The sequence below is a fragment of the Mastigoproctus giganteus genome, chromosome 1 (genome assembly GCF_048544385.1).
Source record: "Mastigoproctus giganteus isolate SK-2022 chromosome 1, ASM4854438v1, whole genome shotgun sequence".
Taxonomy (NCBI): domain Eukaryota; kingdom Metazoa; phylum Arthropoda; class Arachnida; order Uropygi; family Thelyphonidae; genus Mastigoproctus; species Mastigoproctus giganteus.
The window spans coordinates 41756117-41776864 of record NC_143575.1 but is presented as its reverse complement, the minus strand read 5'-3'; the positions used below and the strand labels follow the sequence as shown (position 1 = coordinate 41776864).

The 20748-nt window shown below is 37.6% G+C and overlaps 1 protein-coding gene across 1 annotated transcript in view; it reads right to left on the bottom strand.

Annotated features, from left to right (window-relative positions):
- Tdrd3 (Tudor domain containing 3) overlaps positions 1–20748 on the bottom strand; it is a 147081-nt gene that overhangs the window by 101630 nt on the left and 24703 nt on the right. The window contains exon 2 of the mRNA XM_090379789.1: positions 5872–5956. Within this exon, the coding sequence (XP_090235915.1) occupies positions 5872–5956 (85 nt within the window). The remainder of the gene's footprint in view (positions 1–5871; positions 5957–20748) is intronic.

Here is a 20748-nt window from a genome sequence, read left to right as displayed (position 1 = left end):
GGAATTCTGTGGGGTTTTACCTTATTATGGTGAAATGTGTTTCCCCTTCACTGAGATCATATAAAAAACAAAAATAAATTTTCAGAATCTTCTCTTCATTCCTATTTTTTAAGCTCTGTTTAATATAATTAATTAATTAAAATAGAATTAAAATTCAATTTGCAAACATGATGACAATATCCCACGCTTACTACGTATCGTATAGTGAAAGGTATTTTATCATGGAGAGTCAATCGTAAGGTGATTTGATCGTATAGTGAACCCATCGTAAAGTGGGGGTCCACTGTATATCAAGGGTTAATGTCTAAGTTTGCAGATGATACGAAGGTTGGCAGGTTTGTTAATGACAGTAATGATAGTATGCTACTGCAACAGGATCTGAAAAGTTGGGCAGATGGGTGGCAACTGAAGTTTAATAATGACAAATGCAAAGTACTGCATACGGGTAGCAGTAACCCCAGAGTAACGTATCAACTGGGTGGTACTACACCCAGGGTAGCAAAGAATGAAAAGCACCTGGGGATAATTGTGCAGTCAGATATGAAATTTTCTGAGCAGTACAAAAAAGGCTGCAAGAATAGCTCATGGTGTCTTGTCAATGATATACAGGAATTTTGCTAGCGGGGATAAGAGGGTGATTGTCCCCTTGTATAAGGCAATGGTCACGCCACACCACTGTATACAGGTCTGGAGGCCTCATTTTAGGAAAGATATCGAGCTGCTGGAACGAGTACAGAGAACGGCAACGAGATTGGTGAGTGGAACAAATTGTTGGTGTTAAGAAAGGCTTAAGTTCTACAAATTGCAGCTTCTGGAGACTAGGCACCTGCAAGGTGATTTAATTGAGGTGTATAAGGCCTTGAATAGATTGAGCAAGCTCAATGTTAATGGGATCCTTCCTCTTGTTCAGATTACTCACCAGAGGGGAGCATAAATTCAAATTGAGGAAAGACAATTGTAGAATAGATGTGTGGAAATTCGCCTTTAGCCAGCGGGTGGTTGATAGTTGGAACATACTTCCATCTGTTGTAGTGGAGGTCAGCAACTTAAATAAGTTCAAGGCAGAACTAGACAAATGGATGGGTGAAATTTTTTTTTTAGTTGGTGCTATACAGGGTGTCTCAAAAATATTGGTACAAACGTTTAGGGGAGGTAGGTAACATCTAAAGAAATGTGAATCGCATAGGAACCCATTCCCGGAAACATCACCGTAAGTCAGTAGATGGCACTGTTCATCAGTTCACGAGGGAAAATTTCTGGTTTACTCATTCAAGCAGTAGTTGCCGCACGAAGAGCATGCATCGATATACGAACTGTGAACTGGCAGACATGAACCTAGTGTATGGATTAGCAGAGGGCAATGGACGAGCCGCTCAACGAATTTATGGAGAACGTTTCCCAGACAGACATGTACCGGACCACCGTTTTTTTGCGCATGTGCATCAAAATTTGTGTGATTATGGGTCATTTAGAGGTAACAGCAGTAGTGCGGGCAGACCACATTCGACACGAACTCCCTCCCACCATGGAAGAAAGTGTGTTGAATGCTGTCCAGAATAATCCTACTACCAGCACACGTGCTGTTGCCTCTGCCTTAGGAGTGTCTCATTGCAGTGTACAGTGTGTCTGGCACAACGATTCCTTACACCCCTTTCATCTCCAAAGGGTTCAGTTACTACTCCCCCCAAGATCATCCTGCACGTGTGGCTTTTGCACAGTGGTTTCTCCAAGAAAGTGTTCAAGACTTAATTTTCCAGCCTATGTTTTGTTCACGGATGAGGCTTATTTCACTTGGGAAGGCTTATTCAATCAGCACAATGCTCATGTGTGGGCTCACGACAACCCACACGGTGTGCGCCCTCGTGCGGCACAACATCCCTTCGCAATAAATGTGTGGGCAGGTATGGTCGGTGACTGCTTAGTCAGCCCATACCTGTTACCATCCCGAATGAACTCCGCTAAATATCGGATCTTTCTTGAACAAGTTCTACCAGGGTTACTTGGCGATGTTCCAGCAAATGTGAGATGCAACATTTGGTTTCAACATGACGGGGCGCCTACCCATTATGGAAGGTGTGTTCGTGACCATTTAAACAGGCATTTTGGGTGTCAATGGATTGTCTGTAGTGGACCCGTTGCCTGGCCCCCATGCTCACCTGATTTATTGAGCTTTGATTTCTTTCTGTGGGGGGGCCCTTAAATCTATCGTGTATGAATCGCCTGTGGAGACGGAAATGGATCTCGTGGTGAGCCTCGTCTGCGCTGCGCTACGCTACTGTCAAAGAAACTCCAGGTGTGTTCGACCGTGTCCACCAATCCATGCTGCGTTGGTGTCATGCATGCATTGCATCTCATGGTGGAACCTTTGAGCATCTGTTGTAACAGCATGAAATGCATCCATCTCGTACTCCATTGTTAATATTATGTCAAATAAATGTTTGCCACTAATTACCGTCTTGTGTCATTTCTGCTTCTTGTGCCTCTGCTACTACTTTTCTGCGACGTTTCCGGTTATGGGTTCCTATGCGATTCACATTCCTTTAGATGTTACCTACCTCCCCTAAACGTTTGTACCAATATTTTTGAGACACCCTGTATAGGCTTACTTTCTTGCATCATATGCCCTACTAATGCTAATATTCAGATTTGTATGCTGTTCCATAAATTTTTCAGTATTTACATTCTAAAGCAAAAAAACAATTTATAATTTAATTTAATATTGTGAAACATGCATAATAAGCATGTATCAACTTATAATTGCTGTAATAACAGATGAAGAAAAATGACACACAACACAACACACTCCAATAGCTTTATTGTTGGTTACGACAGCAGTACCATGGCTATTCCTGGAACTTTTTAGCTACAGCTTGTATGTACAGAAATGCTGAAATAGAATATCTTGGAAAATTTCTAAACTTCGAAATTATTAAGTAGCTAATGCTATTTTGGCCTTTTTGAAATTATGAACTTTTACCTGTGCTTCCCTAGTTCACAGGATTTAAACTGTCTAGCAAATGCAACAGTCCTAATGCTCAGAGCAGAACAAGATTCATGTTACCACCAAAATTATCTTAAACTCTCAAGCATTTACCCACAGAAGGATAAGATAGTCTTTAATTTATTTATATAGCTTTTGTTATATCAAAATAAATTTCTGTTTTACAGTGTATTTAAGTCTGCTTAGAGGATGAATTTTTTCCTACATGAAGTATAGATATAAACAGAAGCACTGTTAATAATAACAGATTTTTACTGTAAGCTGGCAATAAATTCCAATTTAAATTACCTACCAAACTTCATTGCTGTATTAAAAAAATGTGAACACAAAAACTCTAATTTTACTGATACAAAGGGTACTAGGAAAGTTTTGCAATATGACGCAACAATGAATCACAGGAAGCTGCTTGTTGCTGCATGTTGAGACATGTTCATACGTGCATAGTAGCCGCCGCGCCAAGTCGATGGGCTCAGTTATTCATTAGTAGTGAGAGTGTAAAGTGCTTGCGATGGCATCGTGGTCACGAAATGACATAAGGACAGTTTTGCGGTATAATTTCGTGCGTGGTTTAACCATAGACCAGTGCTTAGAAGAAATGACTCTTGCACTAGATGATGATTGTCCACATCGTACAACGATATTCAGGTGAATTCCAAAGGAGAAATTTCTATAGAGAATTCCAAAGGGGAAATTTCACTCTGGAGGATTCTGAGAGGCCGGGAAGGCCACGAACGTCAGTTACGGAGGAAAACGTTACTGCTGTGAGGAAAATGCTTGACGAAAACAGGGGAGTGACCCACCAACAGATAGAGGATACTTTGGGCCTAAATGCACCAGCAATTCGTTCGATTCTGCAAGATCATTTGCACGTGAAGAAACTTTGTTCTCTCTGGGTGCCGCATCAACTGACTGAAGAGCAGATGACACGACATGTGACTTGGTGCCGGGAGATGTTAAAAAAGTTTGATAAGGGACAATCTCGGTATGTGAACAACATCGTGACAGGTGACGAGACTTGGCTGTACTATTACGATCTGCCGACCAAGGCTCAAAACAAAGTTTGGGTCTTTGATGATGACAACACACCCGTAATTGTCAGAAAATCCCGATCTGTAAAGAAGAAAATGATAGCTGTATTTTTCAAATCGAGTGGAATTGTGGAACGTGTCGTTTTGGACACGCAGAAGACAGTCACAGCTAAGTGGTATATTGAACAATGCCTGCCTAAAGTCATTGGATCTATGAAGAACCTGCGGCCAAAGTCAAGAATGGACACCTGGTACCTCCATCACGAAAATGCTCCAGCTCACCGCGCCAAAGCCTGCACCGAATATTTGACCACGACAGGACTGAAACTTCTCGAGCACCCTCCCTACAGTCCAGACCTTGCTCCCTGCGACTTTGCACTGTTCCCGCATGTGAAAATGAAGCTAAAAGGGAGGCGGTTTTCCAGTGATGAGGACCTTCTACGGGCTTGGGACAACAAGTGTGCTTTACTCCCTAGTGAAACTTGGCAGAACTGGTTTAAAGATTGGTTTCGGAGGATGGAGAGGTGTATTGAATGTAGAGGAAATTACTTTGAAAAAATTAAATAAACAAAGCTGTATTGCAAAACTTTCCTAGTACCCTTTGTACATTGAAGAAAAGTCAATGGGCAGCACCATTTGGACATAACATATTTAGTGAAAATGAAGTAATTGAAAATCACGTTATGACAATAAACTGGCATGGGAAAATATGTTAACAATGTTTTACTTTAATTCTCGTGACATCAATGACATTGGATGAGAGTACATTCTTTGAATGTGTAACATAACATTTCAGTTTTCATTCAAAATGCTGAATATCAAATCTGCTATTAAACTTATGGAATTGTGAATAGCCAATTACTGAAAAGATTTTACTAAGGGTGGCAAGCATTGGCTTTTTTTTAAATGAAACTATAAACACAAAAAGTAATAGAACCTATAATACTTAGTACCATGTATGGGCGGAAGGCTGAGAAGACAGGAGATACTTGTTGACACTCAGACTCAAAATTCAGTAAACTGTAGTTTTTCAGAAATATGCATGAAGTACGACTGTTCCATAAAACAGAAGTTGAAAAGATATATGAGGAAGAGAAAAAGTTGGTTCAGCAAGTTTGGAGTTGCACAGTGAATGGATGCTGACTGGTTGCACATGTTCAGACTGGTTTAGAAGAGAGCTCAGGAAATTACAGATACCAATTCAGAAGAACAGCCAATTCATATGCCAAATCAGACACTTTTAACCAAACCATGTACTTCAAGAGAAATAGAATGTGACTTTACAAAGTATCTATTCCTCACCTCAGTAAGCAGCAATATCGTTTTCAATAAATTAAGTAATCCATTTTTTCAAATTACTTTCAAAGAAATATTCTATAAATCAACAAATTCCAGATGAATTTTAATTCCTTGAGGAAGAATTATCTTAATACTATTTATGATGGCATTATTCGCAAAATTTGTCAAGATACTGCAGAAAAAGTGCATCTGGATCTCCACCAATGGAATAACGGATGCTTACAGCCATTATATTCTACATTTGGTTTTTGAGTATTTAGAGGGGAAAACCTTCTTGCTTGCATTTATTTGCTCACAAGGTTCCTAAAAACGACTCTACAAATGAATTTATGAATGACCAAATCGTATTTGTGAATGATCAAGAATCAAACCATGGCAAAAAAAGCCAGCATTTTTGTTGGCCTAACCATAGGCATGGTTAGACCAAATAGTTATTCTGCTATGCCTTTAGATGTGCAATTCATAATTATTTAGAAAAAGGAAAATAAGGGAAAGCAATTTTTTTAAAACTATTGTATGTGCTTACATGCACTGCCAGCTTACATTCAGAGCCTTGTCAATAATAGTCTGAACTGTAATCTCCTGGAGACCATCACTGCATTCCTCAATACCTTCACAGGAAAGATACCTATAAAAAAAATACACAAATACTTTTTTTTTTAATGCAACTTTAAAAAAAATGAAAATATTAACATACATAAAACATTATCATCCAGTTATGCCTCCAACAATATATATATTTTTTAAACTATATTATACTTGTATTGGGTTTATCCCAGTTACATTATTAATCTTCGTCTGCTAGTATGAATTCTGATAGATGCAACTTTTTTCCCTCGTTTTATTTTTTTAAATCTGGAAATAAAAGCACATCCTCCCACGTACCTTTCCTCAACAATATTCTCTAACTGATTATAATGTATTTTCTGTTTTCATTTTGAATACTATGAATTACGACATTAAATTTTTGTTTTGCATTTAATGGATGTCAGGTGAGCAAAACAATCTGCTTTTCTTCTAGGCAACTTCCATTCTCATGTGAATGTGAGACATCAGTGACAGGTGTCTAATCTTGCCATAATGCTTTAATTTCACTGGCTAAATGTGAACAGCCGACAAAAATACTGATATTCATGTTGCATCTGAGTTTCAATCTGGGGGAATCAATGACCATCAAAATTCTAAAAAAAATATGATAAAAACTTCATTATTATAATTAGTTTCTCTCATTCACTTTCATTTGATAGTTTTTAATTGAGTTCAGCAAATCCTATTTAATAGATCACCATTTTCAATTTGTAAAAAAAAAAAAAAAAAAAAAATTTATTTTTTATAATTAAAACAAAACAAGAGGATTAAATAGATGTCATGAAAGTGTCACTTTTACAATTGAGGGCAGAAGCAAGTTAAGGATAATTATAGTTGTATACAGGGTGATTCACTACCAGTGCGACAAACTTGCAAGAGGTGTAGGGGGCACAAAGATGAATCGGAATCACATAGCACTGCAGGGTTGAAATGCCTTCATCATGCGGTGAGGACGTTGAATGGGAGGTCGCGTGAACAGCGATCCCGCTGGAAGTCAGCATTTGCGAACCAGTTCCCGAGGCAGTAGGATGGACGAGTATTCAAACGTTGAACTGCACCTCGCGTATGGAGCTGTGGACTGTAACGGGCGCGCCGCTCTGTGCTTGTACCAGGAATGTTTCCCGCACAGGCATGCTCCTCATCTTATGATTTTCGCACGTGTGCACAGAAGGTTACATGAGACTGGTTGTTTCACGAGAGGTACCATGAATCGAGAGCGAACGACGAGGACGCCAGACAATGAGGAGAATGTCCTACGTCTTGCAGAAGGCAATCCGAGTAAGAGTACTCAAGCGATAGGCCAACGATTGGGTATTTCCCAATCCACTGTATGGAGGATACTGTCAACAAAACAAATGAGTTCATACCATCTGCAACGCGTCCAATCATTGGAGCCTGCGGATTATCCACTCCGGAGGACTTTTGCTACTTGGTTTCTTCAACAGAGTGCGGCAGACAGCGCATTTGCTGTGTACGTATTGTTCACGGATGAGGCAAGTTTCACAAGAGAGGGAACCTTCAATCAACATAACGCCCATTTGTGGGTTTGGAGAACCCCCATGGTACGCGAACACGTGCAACTCAATGCCATTTCTCTGTCAATGTTTGGGCTGGCATTGTTGGAGACCATCTCATTGGACCATACCTTCTGCCCCCTCATCTGGACGGTAGGGCATACTTGATCTTTCTACAGGAAGTCCTGCCCGAACTTATTGAAGAAGCACATGTTCCTCAGTCGTTGCGCGGTTCAATGTGGTTCCAGCATGATGGGGCTCCCCCACATTACACCAATGATGTCCGCCAACACCTAAACGTCATATTTGGACAGCATTGGATAGGTCGTGGTGGTCCGGTTCATTGGCCTGCTAGATCGGCAGACCTATCATGCCTGGACTTCTTCTGCTGGGGTCAAATGAAGACATTGGTGTACGAGACCCCCCCGTTGATTCAGTTGAAGACCTTGTCGCTTGCATCTCTGTAGCTGCCGGGGAGATTCGAGACACGCCAGGAATCTTCCAGAACGTTAGGGATTCCATGCGGCGGCACTGTGACTGCTTCTGGTCGAACTTTCGAAAACCTTCTGTAGCATGGCTTTTTGCCAATGTAAAACTTGTCATTAAAATGATTTCTGTTACACTAACGAGTTGCTGTTTCTGTTCTTTTTCTTTGCTTCTTTGTTCACGCGACCTCCCGCATGACGAAGGCATTTCGGACCCTGCAATGCTATGTGATTCCGATTCATCTTTGTGCCCCCTACACTTCCTGCAAGTTTGTCACACTGGTAGTGAATCACCCTGTATACAAACTTTCATCTGCAGTTATGGAAGTGAGAAGTAAATTCAAGGAAGAACCAGACAAATTATTTGAGGAGATGGACAAATGCGGGATTTTTTTTTTTTTTTTTGGCTGATGCTTTATAAGCTTCCTTTCTTGCATCATTTGCCAATACTACTACTGGATGATTGTAAAATATTTTCTGGGTTTTGAGACTTTATACCTTTCAAAAGCACTAGTCGAGTGTTGAAATTTTAGAACATTCTATATTAGATGTGTATTTGAGACATCTGATGTTAAATTTGCATACTTTGAGTTTATGCCACCAGCAGCAGGATGACAATTAATGTTTACAGAGGGCAACAACTATATATCCATGAAGACAATAAGAGGTGTCGAGTCAATGAAGAATTGGTACATGTAGAGATGCAATGCTGAAGTAGCACTATGGGAATATCAACATATGCATAATCTCCATCGTGGCTTACATTCCAATTTTATTAAATGGCCCACAGAGAATGAGCAATCTAATAAAGAAATTTATGGTTTTATGCATGATAGCTCATACACCTTGTACTGAACAGAATGGACATTTGTCCATTCAGAAATATAAAGGGTATTGGTACCTGCTCATGATGTTTCTCATCAATTAGAAGTGCCTATAATCATGTTATTGAAGACTTCATGAAACAGTTGTCATCTTTCTGCATAAGATCATCTAGTTTTGAGCTCTCTGCGCATAGGCCTGATGTAGCCGAGTGGTCAGGAGCACGAGTGCAGTAGCACACGCTCTTTGAGTGGACCAGAGTTCAAGCCCATGACTGTTAAATATGATTAACAATTTGTATTGATTGACTGATTTAGTGTAAACTCCACTGATCTGGTGGTCGTGCCGGAATATAAACAAGAATATTTTGGCCTGATGTAGCCGAGTGGTCAGGAGTGCAGTAGCACATGCTCTTTGAGTGGGCGGGGATTTAAGCCCGTGACTACTAAATACGATTAACATTTGTATTGATTGATTTATTGTAAACTCCATTGACCTGGTGATCATGCCAGAGTATAAACAAGAACGTCTATGATATAGCATGCACCTTATTTTGTCCTATTTCTTGCTACGTTTGATGAGAAATAGTCCAACAACATCCAATGGAAATATGAAGCATACTCTGTCCATTGGTGTAAACACACAAAATTGTTATTTGGTGAGAATCAAACCCACAATCCACTCATAACCCCTTCACGATAAGAAAGTGAGCTGTGGGCGTTGGTCAACTGCTCATTTCATCCTGCTAATGAAAACTTTTTAAGGAACTAATTGTACAGGACCAAAAATGTAAATCATGACAGTAGCGCAGTACCACATGCTCTGTGGGTAGATACCACAAGTTGTTATCTACCCAAGTTAGACACTCTGCAAGAGTGATGACAGGAAACACGAAAGGAAAGAATATCTTCATGCAAGATGCTTACATGGTGGCTGGCAGTGTAAAGGAAATCCTTAACTAACATTTTTTTTGTCAGAGAAATTTCCCATCACTTTCTATGTATACGGCCTCAACTCAACTTAACCAACATTTCTTAGAGTCAACAATGGTGGATTTCTGGTTATGGGATGGCTAAAGTCCAGATTTTATACAGGGGTTCCACAACAGTGTCAGAACTGAATATAGCTTTAATTAAAGGTAACAAACATCCCAGTCAAAGTACTTTCATCAGTTGTTTCATTGATAATCAGATATACAACATGTAGACATCAGCTGTGTCACAAAAGGAATGCTTTGAAATTTGTACTGGAAACAAAGTTTGGAAACAAACTTGTCATAACTCAGCTCAAACTTTTATCCCGAATGACAGTCAAATTGCAGTGGTTCAACTACTGCCATAATTGCATTTCAAAATTAATGTTTAAAAATGCTATATTTCAAAATACCAATAAAAGTGACCAACAAAATTCCAAACACCAATGGAGCCACAGCCTTACTTTTATACATGAAACAACCAAAATATGTATTTCACTGTCAAAATGAATAATATGTATTATTTTTCAGTATAACTTTCACTACTGATAAAAATTTGGTTATAACTGAAAAAAAATACAATTCCTCAATTCTGCTAGATGGCATTTACATTTTAGGTGCTAGCATAAACTTTAGCCTGGGACCTTGGAAACTTTACAGCACTACTAAAGGCTAAATCTGGACTCATTGATAAATACTACTGATACTCTCAGATTCTGCAATCAAGAGACAGTCTTTGTTCCAGAGGATAAGGGATGATAAACAGTGAATCATTCTGCATAAAGGCTATTGCATAATCTTCTATGTGTACTAATACAGTATTCACCAACCTTTTTTTTTTTTTTTTTTTTTTTTAGGTACACTACAGAATCATTTAAGCCTATAGCAGGATATACATTTGCAAAAGATATTGGAGATTTTTGTTGGGAGGGGGGGGGGATATGCAGAAGAAAGTATAATGATGAAAAGAGTACAATTCCCTAACAAAACCAATTTAGGAATGGAGATAATTTTCATTCCAACCCTAAAAGGTTACCACATGTAAAGAAATTTTCAACCTCTGCAATACCTTTCATGGAAATTTCAGAGGATGAGTGAGTTAGTAATAAACTCATTTAAGTTCAGTGGCTGTAGATTGACATGGTTAAAATGCTCTGATCCACTTCACACCAGAAATGTAAAGGCATCTCAATGCAATGTAAGCATGCCAACTTTCCAATAATAAAACATTTTAAATGACATCTTCAGTCAAAAAATTTATAGCAATAAGTTTTCAGATTATATGTGGAGTAATACTTGTGAATTTTATGGAACAGAGAACAACCGTCAATGGCAATGCATACAATGGGCAACATTATGAAGGCAATGGGATAATTAACTGTTACAACGTTGGGGAGTTCAAATGGGATGACAAACAATTTTGAAAAATTATAGCATCCCAGGAGATTCTGGAGACACTTCACAAAGCTGACTGCCAATGTGACAAGCACCACAGAGCAGTTTTATTATGAAATTGGTAGCTGAAACGGTGATTGTGAAAGCAACATTAGTCTGGCCACCATTAAAAAAAAAAAAAAACATCTCATTCTGAAGCAACCTAGGATACTGCACAGCAGAAGGAATTTAAAAAAAAACCTAAGTCATCAAACAAAGTGCAAGCAAACAAGGAAGGCTCATTCCTCCCTCCATATACACTACTCAGGAACATCCAGAGTCCACTGATGAGGTCACAGCAAATCAACTATCAACTTAGCAAATGGTAATAGACGATTCCGGCCAATAATAAACACAAACCAGAGAGTTCACCTTTAGGTTTGAAGATTTTCCAGAAATTTTCTGCCACCACATCATTTTATTCGAGACAGACAAATATAGGTTACATGGAACATTACATTATCCAAAAAAGTATTTTTTGGATAATGTAAAGTTTGATTTTTATAGCTTCATCCAATGAGAATGAACTTAACTACTATCTAATTTAACCTTTCTAATTTGCTCTAAATTATTATTAGTGTAGAGTTGATACAATAAAATTACAGTAGAACCAGGACAAGAAATTCCCACACAAGTTTTCCCCTGTACTAGGTTTGGTTTCTTAAGTTCCAATTTTAACTCTATATATTGTAATGTATTATTTTCCCGAGTAAGAAGTTTCCTGGGTAAAAAGTTTTCCCGCATAAAAAGTTTTGTGATGAAGAATACACAGCGTATTATTATAACGATGATGTTTTCCTACTTAATACATTTAAATATACAAATTCTTTATTTTTAATATTAAAAAATATTAAACAATATGAACATTTTGGTAATTGAACAAGTTATTGCATAGCATCATTTTAGTTCATAGTAAATCACCAAAGTAGATGAAATGGCATCGTTTTTTATATATATACATCTATCTCATATTGTGAATGCCTTCACAACAAGTTGCCTTGATATTGCACTACCTCCAATAAGCAACGCTTCGCAATGGAGAAGAATAATGTTACTTATTCTCGGCAGATACCACCACCCACAACTTAGTAATGAGTATTCTCAGCGGATACCACCACCCAGGGGTGGTTGTATCCACTGAGAATCCACTGGCGAAGCGTTGCTTATTCGAGGTACTTTAATAGCAGGGCAACTCGTGAAGGCGTTCACAATATGAAAAATCACAAAAGCAATGCCATTTCACCTACTTAGGTGATTTAGTACAAACTAAAATGATGCTTGGCATAAACTTGTTCGGTTAGTGAATTTTCCGTAGTATGAGGCTTTCAGCACTAAATCCTTTTTAATATAAACATTTTGATATAATGGAAGTGACATATTACAATTGTTTTCATCGATGATAAATACATAACTGGATAGTGTCAACCATGTGAAGCACAGTGATGCACATGCCGTTAAGTTCTGATGTTCTGAACATTCCAGTTCTGATGATGTTCCAGTTCTGAACAGCTATCAACAGTTCTGAATTACTTAGTGGATTGTTGCTCTGTCTTATTGTAATTGTGACCTTTTAGGATATGTTGGAACTCCAAATGAGCTCATCCTTCCAACTTAGTAATGAGTATTTGGTAAAGAACAGAATGTTAAGCAATTAGAAATCCTTAGTTTAAAAATGTTTCCCATAGGCAGAGCAAAATATTTATAAATTCTGAAATAGTACTTAAAAATGATCTTTAACTTTATGTATGTGTTCCCTTCTAAGAAGTTTTCCAGTGCAAGAAGTTCTAAACCTTCGATCCCTTGAAAAGCTTCTTATCCTGGTTCTACTGTATATACTTTTTTGGTTTAATAAAAATTCTTCATTCTTAATATGGTGAAGCATTGGTTAAATCTCTATAGCAGGTGTGTCAAACTTAGTTTTCGTACAAGGGCTGTTCAATAAAGAATAATCATTTTTTTTTTTCAAAATCACCTTTATTAATCATCCATATTTTGATAGTCCTTTCAAAAGTAGTCTACCTTCGATGAAATGCACTTACTTCAACGTTTCTGCCATTCTTCAAAAACATGGTGGAAGCCATTTTTTGATATACATTTGAGAATTGCCTCTGATGTCTTTACAACTACTTCTTCTGACTGGAAACTTTTTCCTCTCCTCTCTTTCTTTGGAAATAAAAAAAAATCATAGGGTGAAAGGTTAGAGTGTAAGGCATATGAGGAACATATTAATGATGACTAAGTACTTGATAACAGTATGAGCAATGTGAGGTCTCGCATTGTTGTGATGCAGCATCCATCCACCTGCATGCAGTTGTGGTCATTTGCAACAAATGTGATTTCACAAAGTGTGCAATACAGTTCTATAGTATGGTCGTGTAACAGTTTGTATGACTTGACACAACATGCTGGTAAACCACTCCTTGAATGCCAAAAAAGAGATGACCATAACTGTTCCTGCAGAAGCCACAACTTTTGCTTTTTTCAGTGTTGGCAATAACGTAGGCCTCTAAACAGAGGTTTGTTGCTTACTCTCTGGGTCAAAATGATGAAGCCATGTCTCATCCACTGTTATCACCTTCTGCAAAACCTCACCATCTTCAGTAACCATCCATTGCATCTCCTGACAAACCTCCAAGTGAACTTGCAGTTGCTCAGATGTCCATTTGATGTAGATTGGTTTGGCCTTAAATTCAACAGCTCAGCTAGAAATAGCAAGCATTATGGTTGAACATGAAAAATTATGTTCATTCTTTATTGAATAGCCCTTGTAGCAACAACTCTCTTTTCTCACCCATATTTCATTAATTTATGTAATATTTAATTAAATTAAACTATAATTGCAATAACAAATAATTTTAATAGTGCAAACAGAACAAATACACAACTAGCCTCTCAGGTAGCATACAACATATCAAGCAGATGTGGTATATTATACAAGCTGCAAGCATATTGGAATAGTGCCTAGTATGTCTACAACTACTGGATCAAAATCAAGCCAGTATATTTTAAAAGAGAGAAGGGGTAGCATCAGATTAAGCTTGAAAGTTGGCTAAATGGAGGTCAGTTAAGAGGGCTTCAAGCATATGTGGATATTTAACTATCCACATAGGGTAGAAGTTTTTTTAGCTTAACTATCTATCTCCACACAAGAAGGAACCGTAGCGTACTGAAACGTTTGGAATGTGTAATGTATAGTTATAGTTAATTAAATTGTCTAAATTATGCTCAAACAACAGAGTATAATGTGTATTAAGTTAGTTGTTCCTGTGTTTATTATGATATCCATCAACCCTCTCATTTAGATTTTTTTTTTAAGAAAATGAAACAGTAATGCTTCATTACTACTCCATTTTCAATATTGCTGAAAAAGGAACATAATCAATGAAAATACAGACTGTTGCAAACATACATCCACTGGTGCACGCTCCATCTCTCTCTCTCTTCCCCCCCCTCCTCATCGGAGAGCACTTCCACCAGCTGGCATGATAGGTATGTAGCTTCATGTTGTTTTCTCCATAGTCTGGTCTAGTCATCTGCATGGTATTATTGGAGCTAGAATTGATCAACCAGTGAACCTTTTCTAGTCCTCCACTATTTAAATTCTGGTAATCCTTGAAGATTTATGCAAACAGTAACATACAGCCAGATTTTTTCCAGCCATAGTCTAGGTTGGATAATGTCTAATATGCTATGTGTCATAACCACAATCTAATCAGAAGCATATCTGAAGTCTTAGCTGATACAATTGAGAATGATTAGTTTCTTCAAAAAGTAACACAATGATTTTTAATGCATTCTAAGAAGTTTATCTTGATGTCTAGGGTAGTGCCAAGAAATTGGATAATAATCTAGAAAAGCGTATTCTACTTGTTTTATGTACAGAGGTTTGATAGCAGTTATTCCTAGTCCTTGTTCTTCTTTTTTTTTTTTTTTGGTAGTTGTTGGCGCATCGGCTTCTGTGGCCATAATGCACTTCTCAAGGTTTTTGCAGTACTTTGATCCAAGCCCGAGGCAGGATTCGAACCCGTGACCTTTGGGTTGCCAGGCAAGCACTTTGGGTTGCCAGGCTAGCCGGGTCAGCTCCAGGCAAGGAGCTGACCCGGCTAGCCCGGTCAGCTCCTTGTTCTTATTTTATTAAATGCACCTTTAGTGTTAAAGCAAAATGAGACTATGCCTTATTGGTACAATAATAATTGCACATGGGGGCATAGGCTTATAATTGCCTTTCAATCATGCTTTGGGAGTGGCAGTATATATTAAGCTTATCGGCATATAAGATTCATTTACACTTTTATTTCTTCCTATGATTCACTTGAAAGTAAGAAAAGCATTCTTGTCATAACTGTATTAAATGCATTAAAATGCATTCTTATAGATTTACCTATTTAGAGCAAGAGAAAAATTTCATCAATACTGCTGAATATTACCTAAAAAGTGTTCTGGTGTTGGAAAGTCCTGTAAAATACGAGACCTGACATTTCAGTAATTCAATCATTAAAATATGGCTAACTGTGAGCTGTGTGCGTTTGGCACGAAGTGCACTTGGGGGGGGGGGGGGGTAATTAACCCGAGTAGAAAGAGATGTTGACGATTGCAGACACATTAATTTGTTTTCATCCATTCAGTCGAAGCCAACTTCGGAGACTTTATGGGCATGCTGCTTCCATGCTGCCTGGTCTTAAACAGCTGCTTCGAAGTGCTTCATGCAATTGTCGCTCTTGATGGTGTCGAGCCAGGTGTTCTTTGCTGACCTCTTCTCCTCGTTCCACTGACCTTTCCTAGCATTATCAATTTATTCTTGAGCTCGTTCATAAAGTTTTCCAGTTAAAAATACTGGAAAAGGTCACCATGTCTTTCTCCAGCGGTGGCGCTATTATATGACTGTATAGGCCTTTACTAATTAAAACTCAAATGAGACATTAAAAATCTATATCTTTTCCGATAAGGTGATATTTTGTCTCAAAATCAGATACAGCTAATCAATGTGACAAACCCCCTACACCTACTTAAAATCCATTGCATTCATAACTTGTAGAATTTAAAAAGCAGCTCTTCAAACTTTCAAATACCAGCACAATGCTAAAGCATAGGCAGCTGGAATTGACAGTTAGAACAAAGAATGCTCTAACTGCCAAAACAGACTTATCATAAATTTAGAATAAATATTACTCTTCCTTGATTATAAATAGTCAAACCTGATGAACCTTATCAGTATACACGAGTTTCACAAAAGAATTTAAAATAAACACCTTAAAACCATATTTATAAACTATTTACCTTTAGATAAATGGTAATGAATGGAATTGGAGGAAGTTCTTGTTCAGTTGAGGCAAATGTCCTTTAAGGATATATGATATAAATCTTGAAGGATACTAGCCTCCAGATAGCATTAAAAGCTCTCTCAATATCTAGATTCACCATTGTCCATTAACAAATGTATTTCTGACAATTTCGATTTTAATATGCATATCTAATGCGAACTAGGTTTTCCAAAATCAATACTAGTGACAAAGTCTCATAAAATTCTGTGCTTTTTGGGATCCAAATGACTCATCATGCCATTATTTTAAGGATCTTTCTTAAACTGCTGGTAAGTAAGGTTGGCCTATAGTTCTTTGAGGAGTAGAGACATTTTCCCGGTTTTGGGAAGGCTAACAACTGAATAATACCAAGAGGTGGATATGAATTTTCATTAAAAATACAGTTGTACAAAACCGATGAGGTTTTTTTTTTTTTTTTGTTAGTTATTGGCGCAACAGCTTCTGTGGCCATAATGCACCTTCCAAGGTTTTTTTGCAGTACTCTGATCCAAACCCGAGGCAGGATTTGAACCCACGACCTTTGAGTTGCCAGGCAGGCACTTTACCCATCCGGCTAGCCTGGTCAGTGATGAGGTACTGATAGCCTAATCATTCAGATCCTGCAGGATGATATAATATGCTATCTGGGCTTGCAGCACTGCAAGAAGAGTTCAGGAAATATTTAAGTTCTGCAACACAAAAAGGTTGATCATGCAAACAGGAAATGGAAGTAGCAAAGTTGATCCTATACCACCAATGAAATCACAAGTTTAATATGTTGAAAATGTGAATCATATGTATTACGTATAACCAGCTGATACTGCAGAGAAATCATTGGCTAGCATTTCTGCAATCTCATCAAGAGAAGACACTTCATTACCTCTCCAGTGGAGAAATGGAGAAGGAACTTGATGATGCAGTAAAACCTTAACACAAAATTCTCGTTCGTATGAGGCACATATTGTTCCCCTGCAAAAGGACACGCTTTTTCCTGTAAACATTCGTTTACAGAAAAAAAACAGATTACTGAAAACAGATGTCTTACAAAATCTGTTTTCAACCCATGCAAAATAATGTCATTCTGTACAGTTAAAACAAAGTTTAGCACAGTTGTCCCACCACCAGCATGCATGTGACCATCCAGCACTGTTTCCTGAAAGACAATATGACTTGTTAGAATTTACTTTTATATAAACAAAGCCAATTTATGGTAGCAAAAACATAAATTCACTGTGAAAAACATCATTAAGGTGAGTTGCAGTTGTTACACTGTTCAGAGTCTTTTGTCATAAGCTACTTTTTTGTGCCATTTTTAAAAGGATCTCAGTTGATATCGTTTTAGAGCTTGTTTTTAAATTAATTTAAAGTTTGTTTATATTGAACCTCGTCTAGCAGTTTATGGCAACAAAAACATTGAACTTTACACCCAAACACCACATGACAAACAGTCGTGGATGAGGTAAGAAAAATATAAATTTATTTGGTATCTTTTTATCTTTTAGTAATGTAAATAAAAAAAAAAAAAAGAGTAATCCATATGTTGATGCTTCTAAAATTATCCTGATAATAACTGCACAGGGATGAATTGACCAAATTTTAAATACATATAATATTGTCAATTGTTAACATTTCTCTTGAATTTTTTTTTTTACCTGGTCAGTAATAGTAACTAGTTTGTAATATTAACCTATTATAGACAAACAAACAAAAGAAAAAATCCCCACCATTCATAATGGTAACAATTATTATTTTTGAAAAATACTTTTTTAACTGCTATTTCACTATTTGTTTCCCCCCCATCAAACAGGTGAAGAAAAGCATTGGTATTTTTTATTTATTTATTTCTTTTTCCTAATTTATAACATATTATTACATATGTCATTTTCCAGTTTTTAAAATAGAAACTTTCTGAATTAACAATATAGGTTAAAAGCCACCATTAGGTGATTGTGGCTCTGCTTATATTTACCACAGAGAACAAAAATGCAAAATGCTGTTTCTTTAAATTGTTCACATCCCGATAATTGGTGACAAAATGCACGTTATATTTTGCATGTTTTGCAAATGTGTTGCATGTTTGTGTTTATTACTTCTAATAAAAATTTATCTTTTAATTTCAGTGTTTGGTTTTGTAAGTAGCATCAAAGACTAAATCGATTTGGCCTTTGTTCATGTTATTCTATGGCCAGTTTGCCTGTCTTGCTGGATGAAAAATTTGAGTTCCTAGAGGGAAGATGGGAAGGACCTGTGCCCAAGGCAATCTAATGGGCACAGTGTGGGGGGAAAAAAAAATCCATAATTTTTTTTGCATCTGTTATGGAGAAACAGTGGTAGTAATCACTATATTACGACTAGATTATGGCCATGCAGCAGTATATACAGAGACATCTCAGTTGATGAGCATCAAACCTCCATGTTATTTAGTATAAGTTATGTTGTGTCAAGCTGTTTCTCATTGCAGTCATCTAAGTAGCATTGCACATGAGTTTACTGATCATGTTGCAGATATCTGCTAAATGGGCTATTTCTATCATTTGCAAAAAGTTGTAGGGAACTGCTGCAACCTCTTAATCTTCCATGATAAGTCTTCTTCCAGTAGTTGCTTTATTGTTATTCCTGCAGTTGGAGGTTTCTGGCTAGATAACTCCCATTAGAATTTTGTGAATCCTGTTCACAGAAGAAGCACATAGGACCAGAATCTTAAATCTACATAATTATCACAACTGGCAGAGTAAAACCAAGATGCACAACCCTCCAAAATGCATCCAGACACCTCTGTTTTCTTAGACCATTGGACTTTCCTGGATAAACAAGTGACTCAGACCAATATATAAAGAAGGTGTATAAGCCACACAAGTTGGTTATTGTCATCATGGCATGTAGAGTCAAGCTGACCAATTTCAAGAGGGAACTTATTGTCAGATGCCAAATTGCTGGCAGCCTACACTATCCAAAGTTGACCATTAGTTATGTTATCACGAAGTGGAAGTGTGACAGTACTGCTACCATTCAGTAGCACAGAAAGACAGTAGACAGAACTCCACAGCGTCAGTTTTCATGGGAAAGCAGCAGCTCATAAGACAAACATGCCAACTGCAACCAGCAGTTTCTCATTGAATAGTGAAACTTATGCCATAAGTGGTACATAGAGTGGAAATCAGTTCTCTGGAGTGATGAATCTTGCTATGCACATTACGATCAGGTGGGTGGGTGAGTGAGTAGAATGTCTGCTGCCAGTCAATTGTGCCAACAATGAAGTTCAGAGGAAATTTGGTTATGATGTGGAGCTGTTTCCCATTACCCAGGATGTCTTGTAATTCCACAGGGAGCCACATACACCATCTACCTTAGAATTTGGATAATTCCATTTTCCATTTGATATGGCAGTTCTGTGCTACAGACCCATGTCTGTTTCTACAGGATACTGTCCCATGCCATACTAGTGCTTTTTGAGATTGGTTCATGGACATGATTATACAAAAGTTGACTATCCAAGGACAGTCTCCATTTGAACTATATGGAAACACTTATGGGATGAACTGGAACTTTGGTTGAGTGCTGACTAATGTGTTCAACATTTGTAGCCCAACTAGTCTCTGTTCTTCAGGAGGAGTTGAGAATTGTAGCGATGAGGGTGATGTGTGTCTGGATACTTTTTTTTTTTGGAGGATATGTGTATGTCATAAGGTTCTAGTGACAATTTCCAATTATGTTAGGAACTGATCTTCTGTGTGGTCTGTATGTGATGTGTACTTTATTTTCAGATGATGCATATCTGTGAGCATGGCCTCTGCACAGTACTGACCAAGCTTTTAGAGGATATCTCGTTGGCCATATTTACCCACATGTGCACACACACACTATGGGGCATTACCACATTTTAGTTAGCAAGTGTACACATTCTGTTTTTAAATACTTTCTAAATAAGGAGTAGACACATGGGACATGAAGCTTAGCAAAGACATTCACAAACCTGAATCCTAGGGACATCTACCTATTGGATCACTGAAAAGGCATTGTTATATGTCTAAGGTGGATTTGTAGCAGTGAGAGATGTTGTAGTAGAAAAGATTGCCAGAATTTGAGCAAGTGTATACTTTTCTTTTGTACCACATCAGTGCATTTATGTGTAGTTAAAAGTGGTCATGTTGATTATTTACTATAATAAGAAATCAAAAATACTAATAAAACACAATTACGAACGTCTTCTAACATGATGTATCTGTTATGGAATATTTCTCACTTCCCATAACATGCATTTTAAATTGTGACCGTTAACTCCAGGGGGCTCACATCTAGTGAAT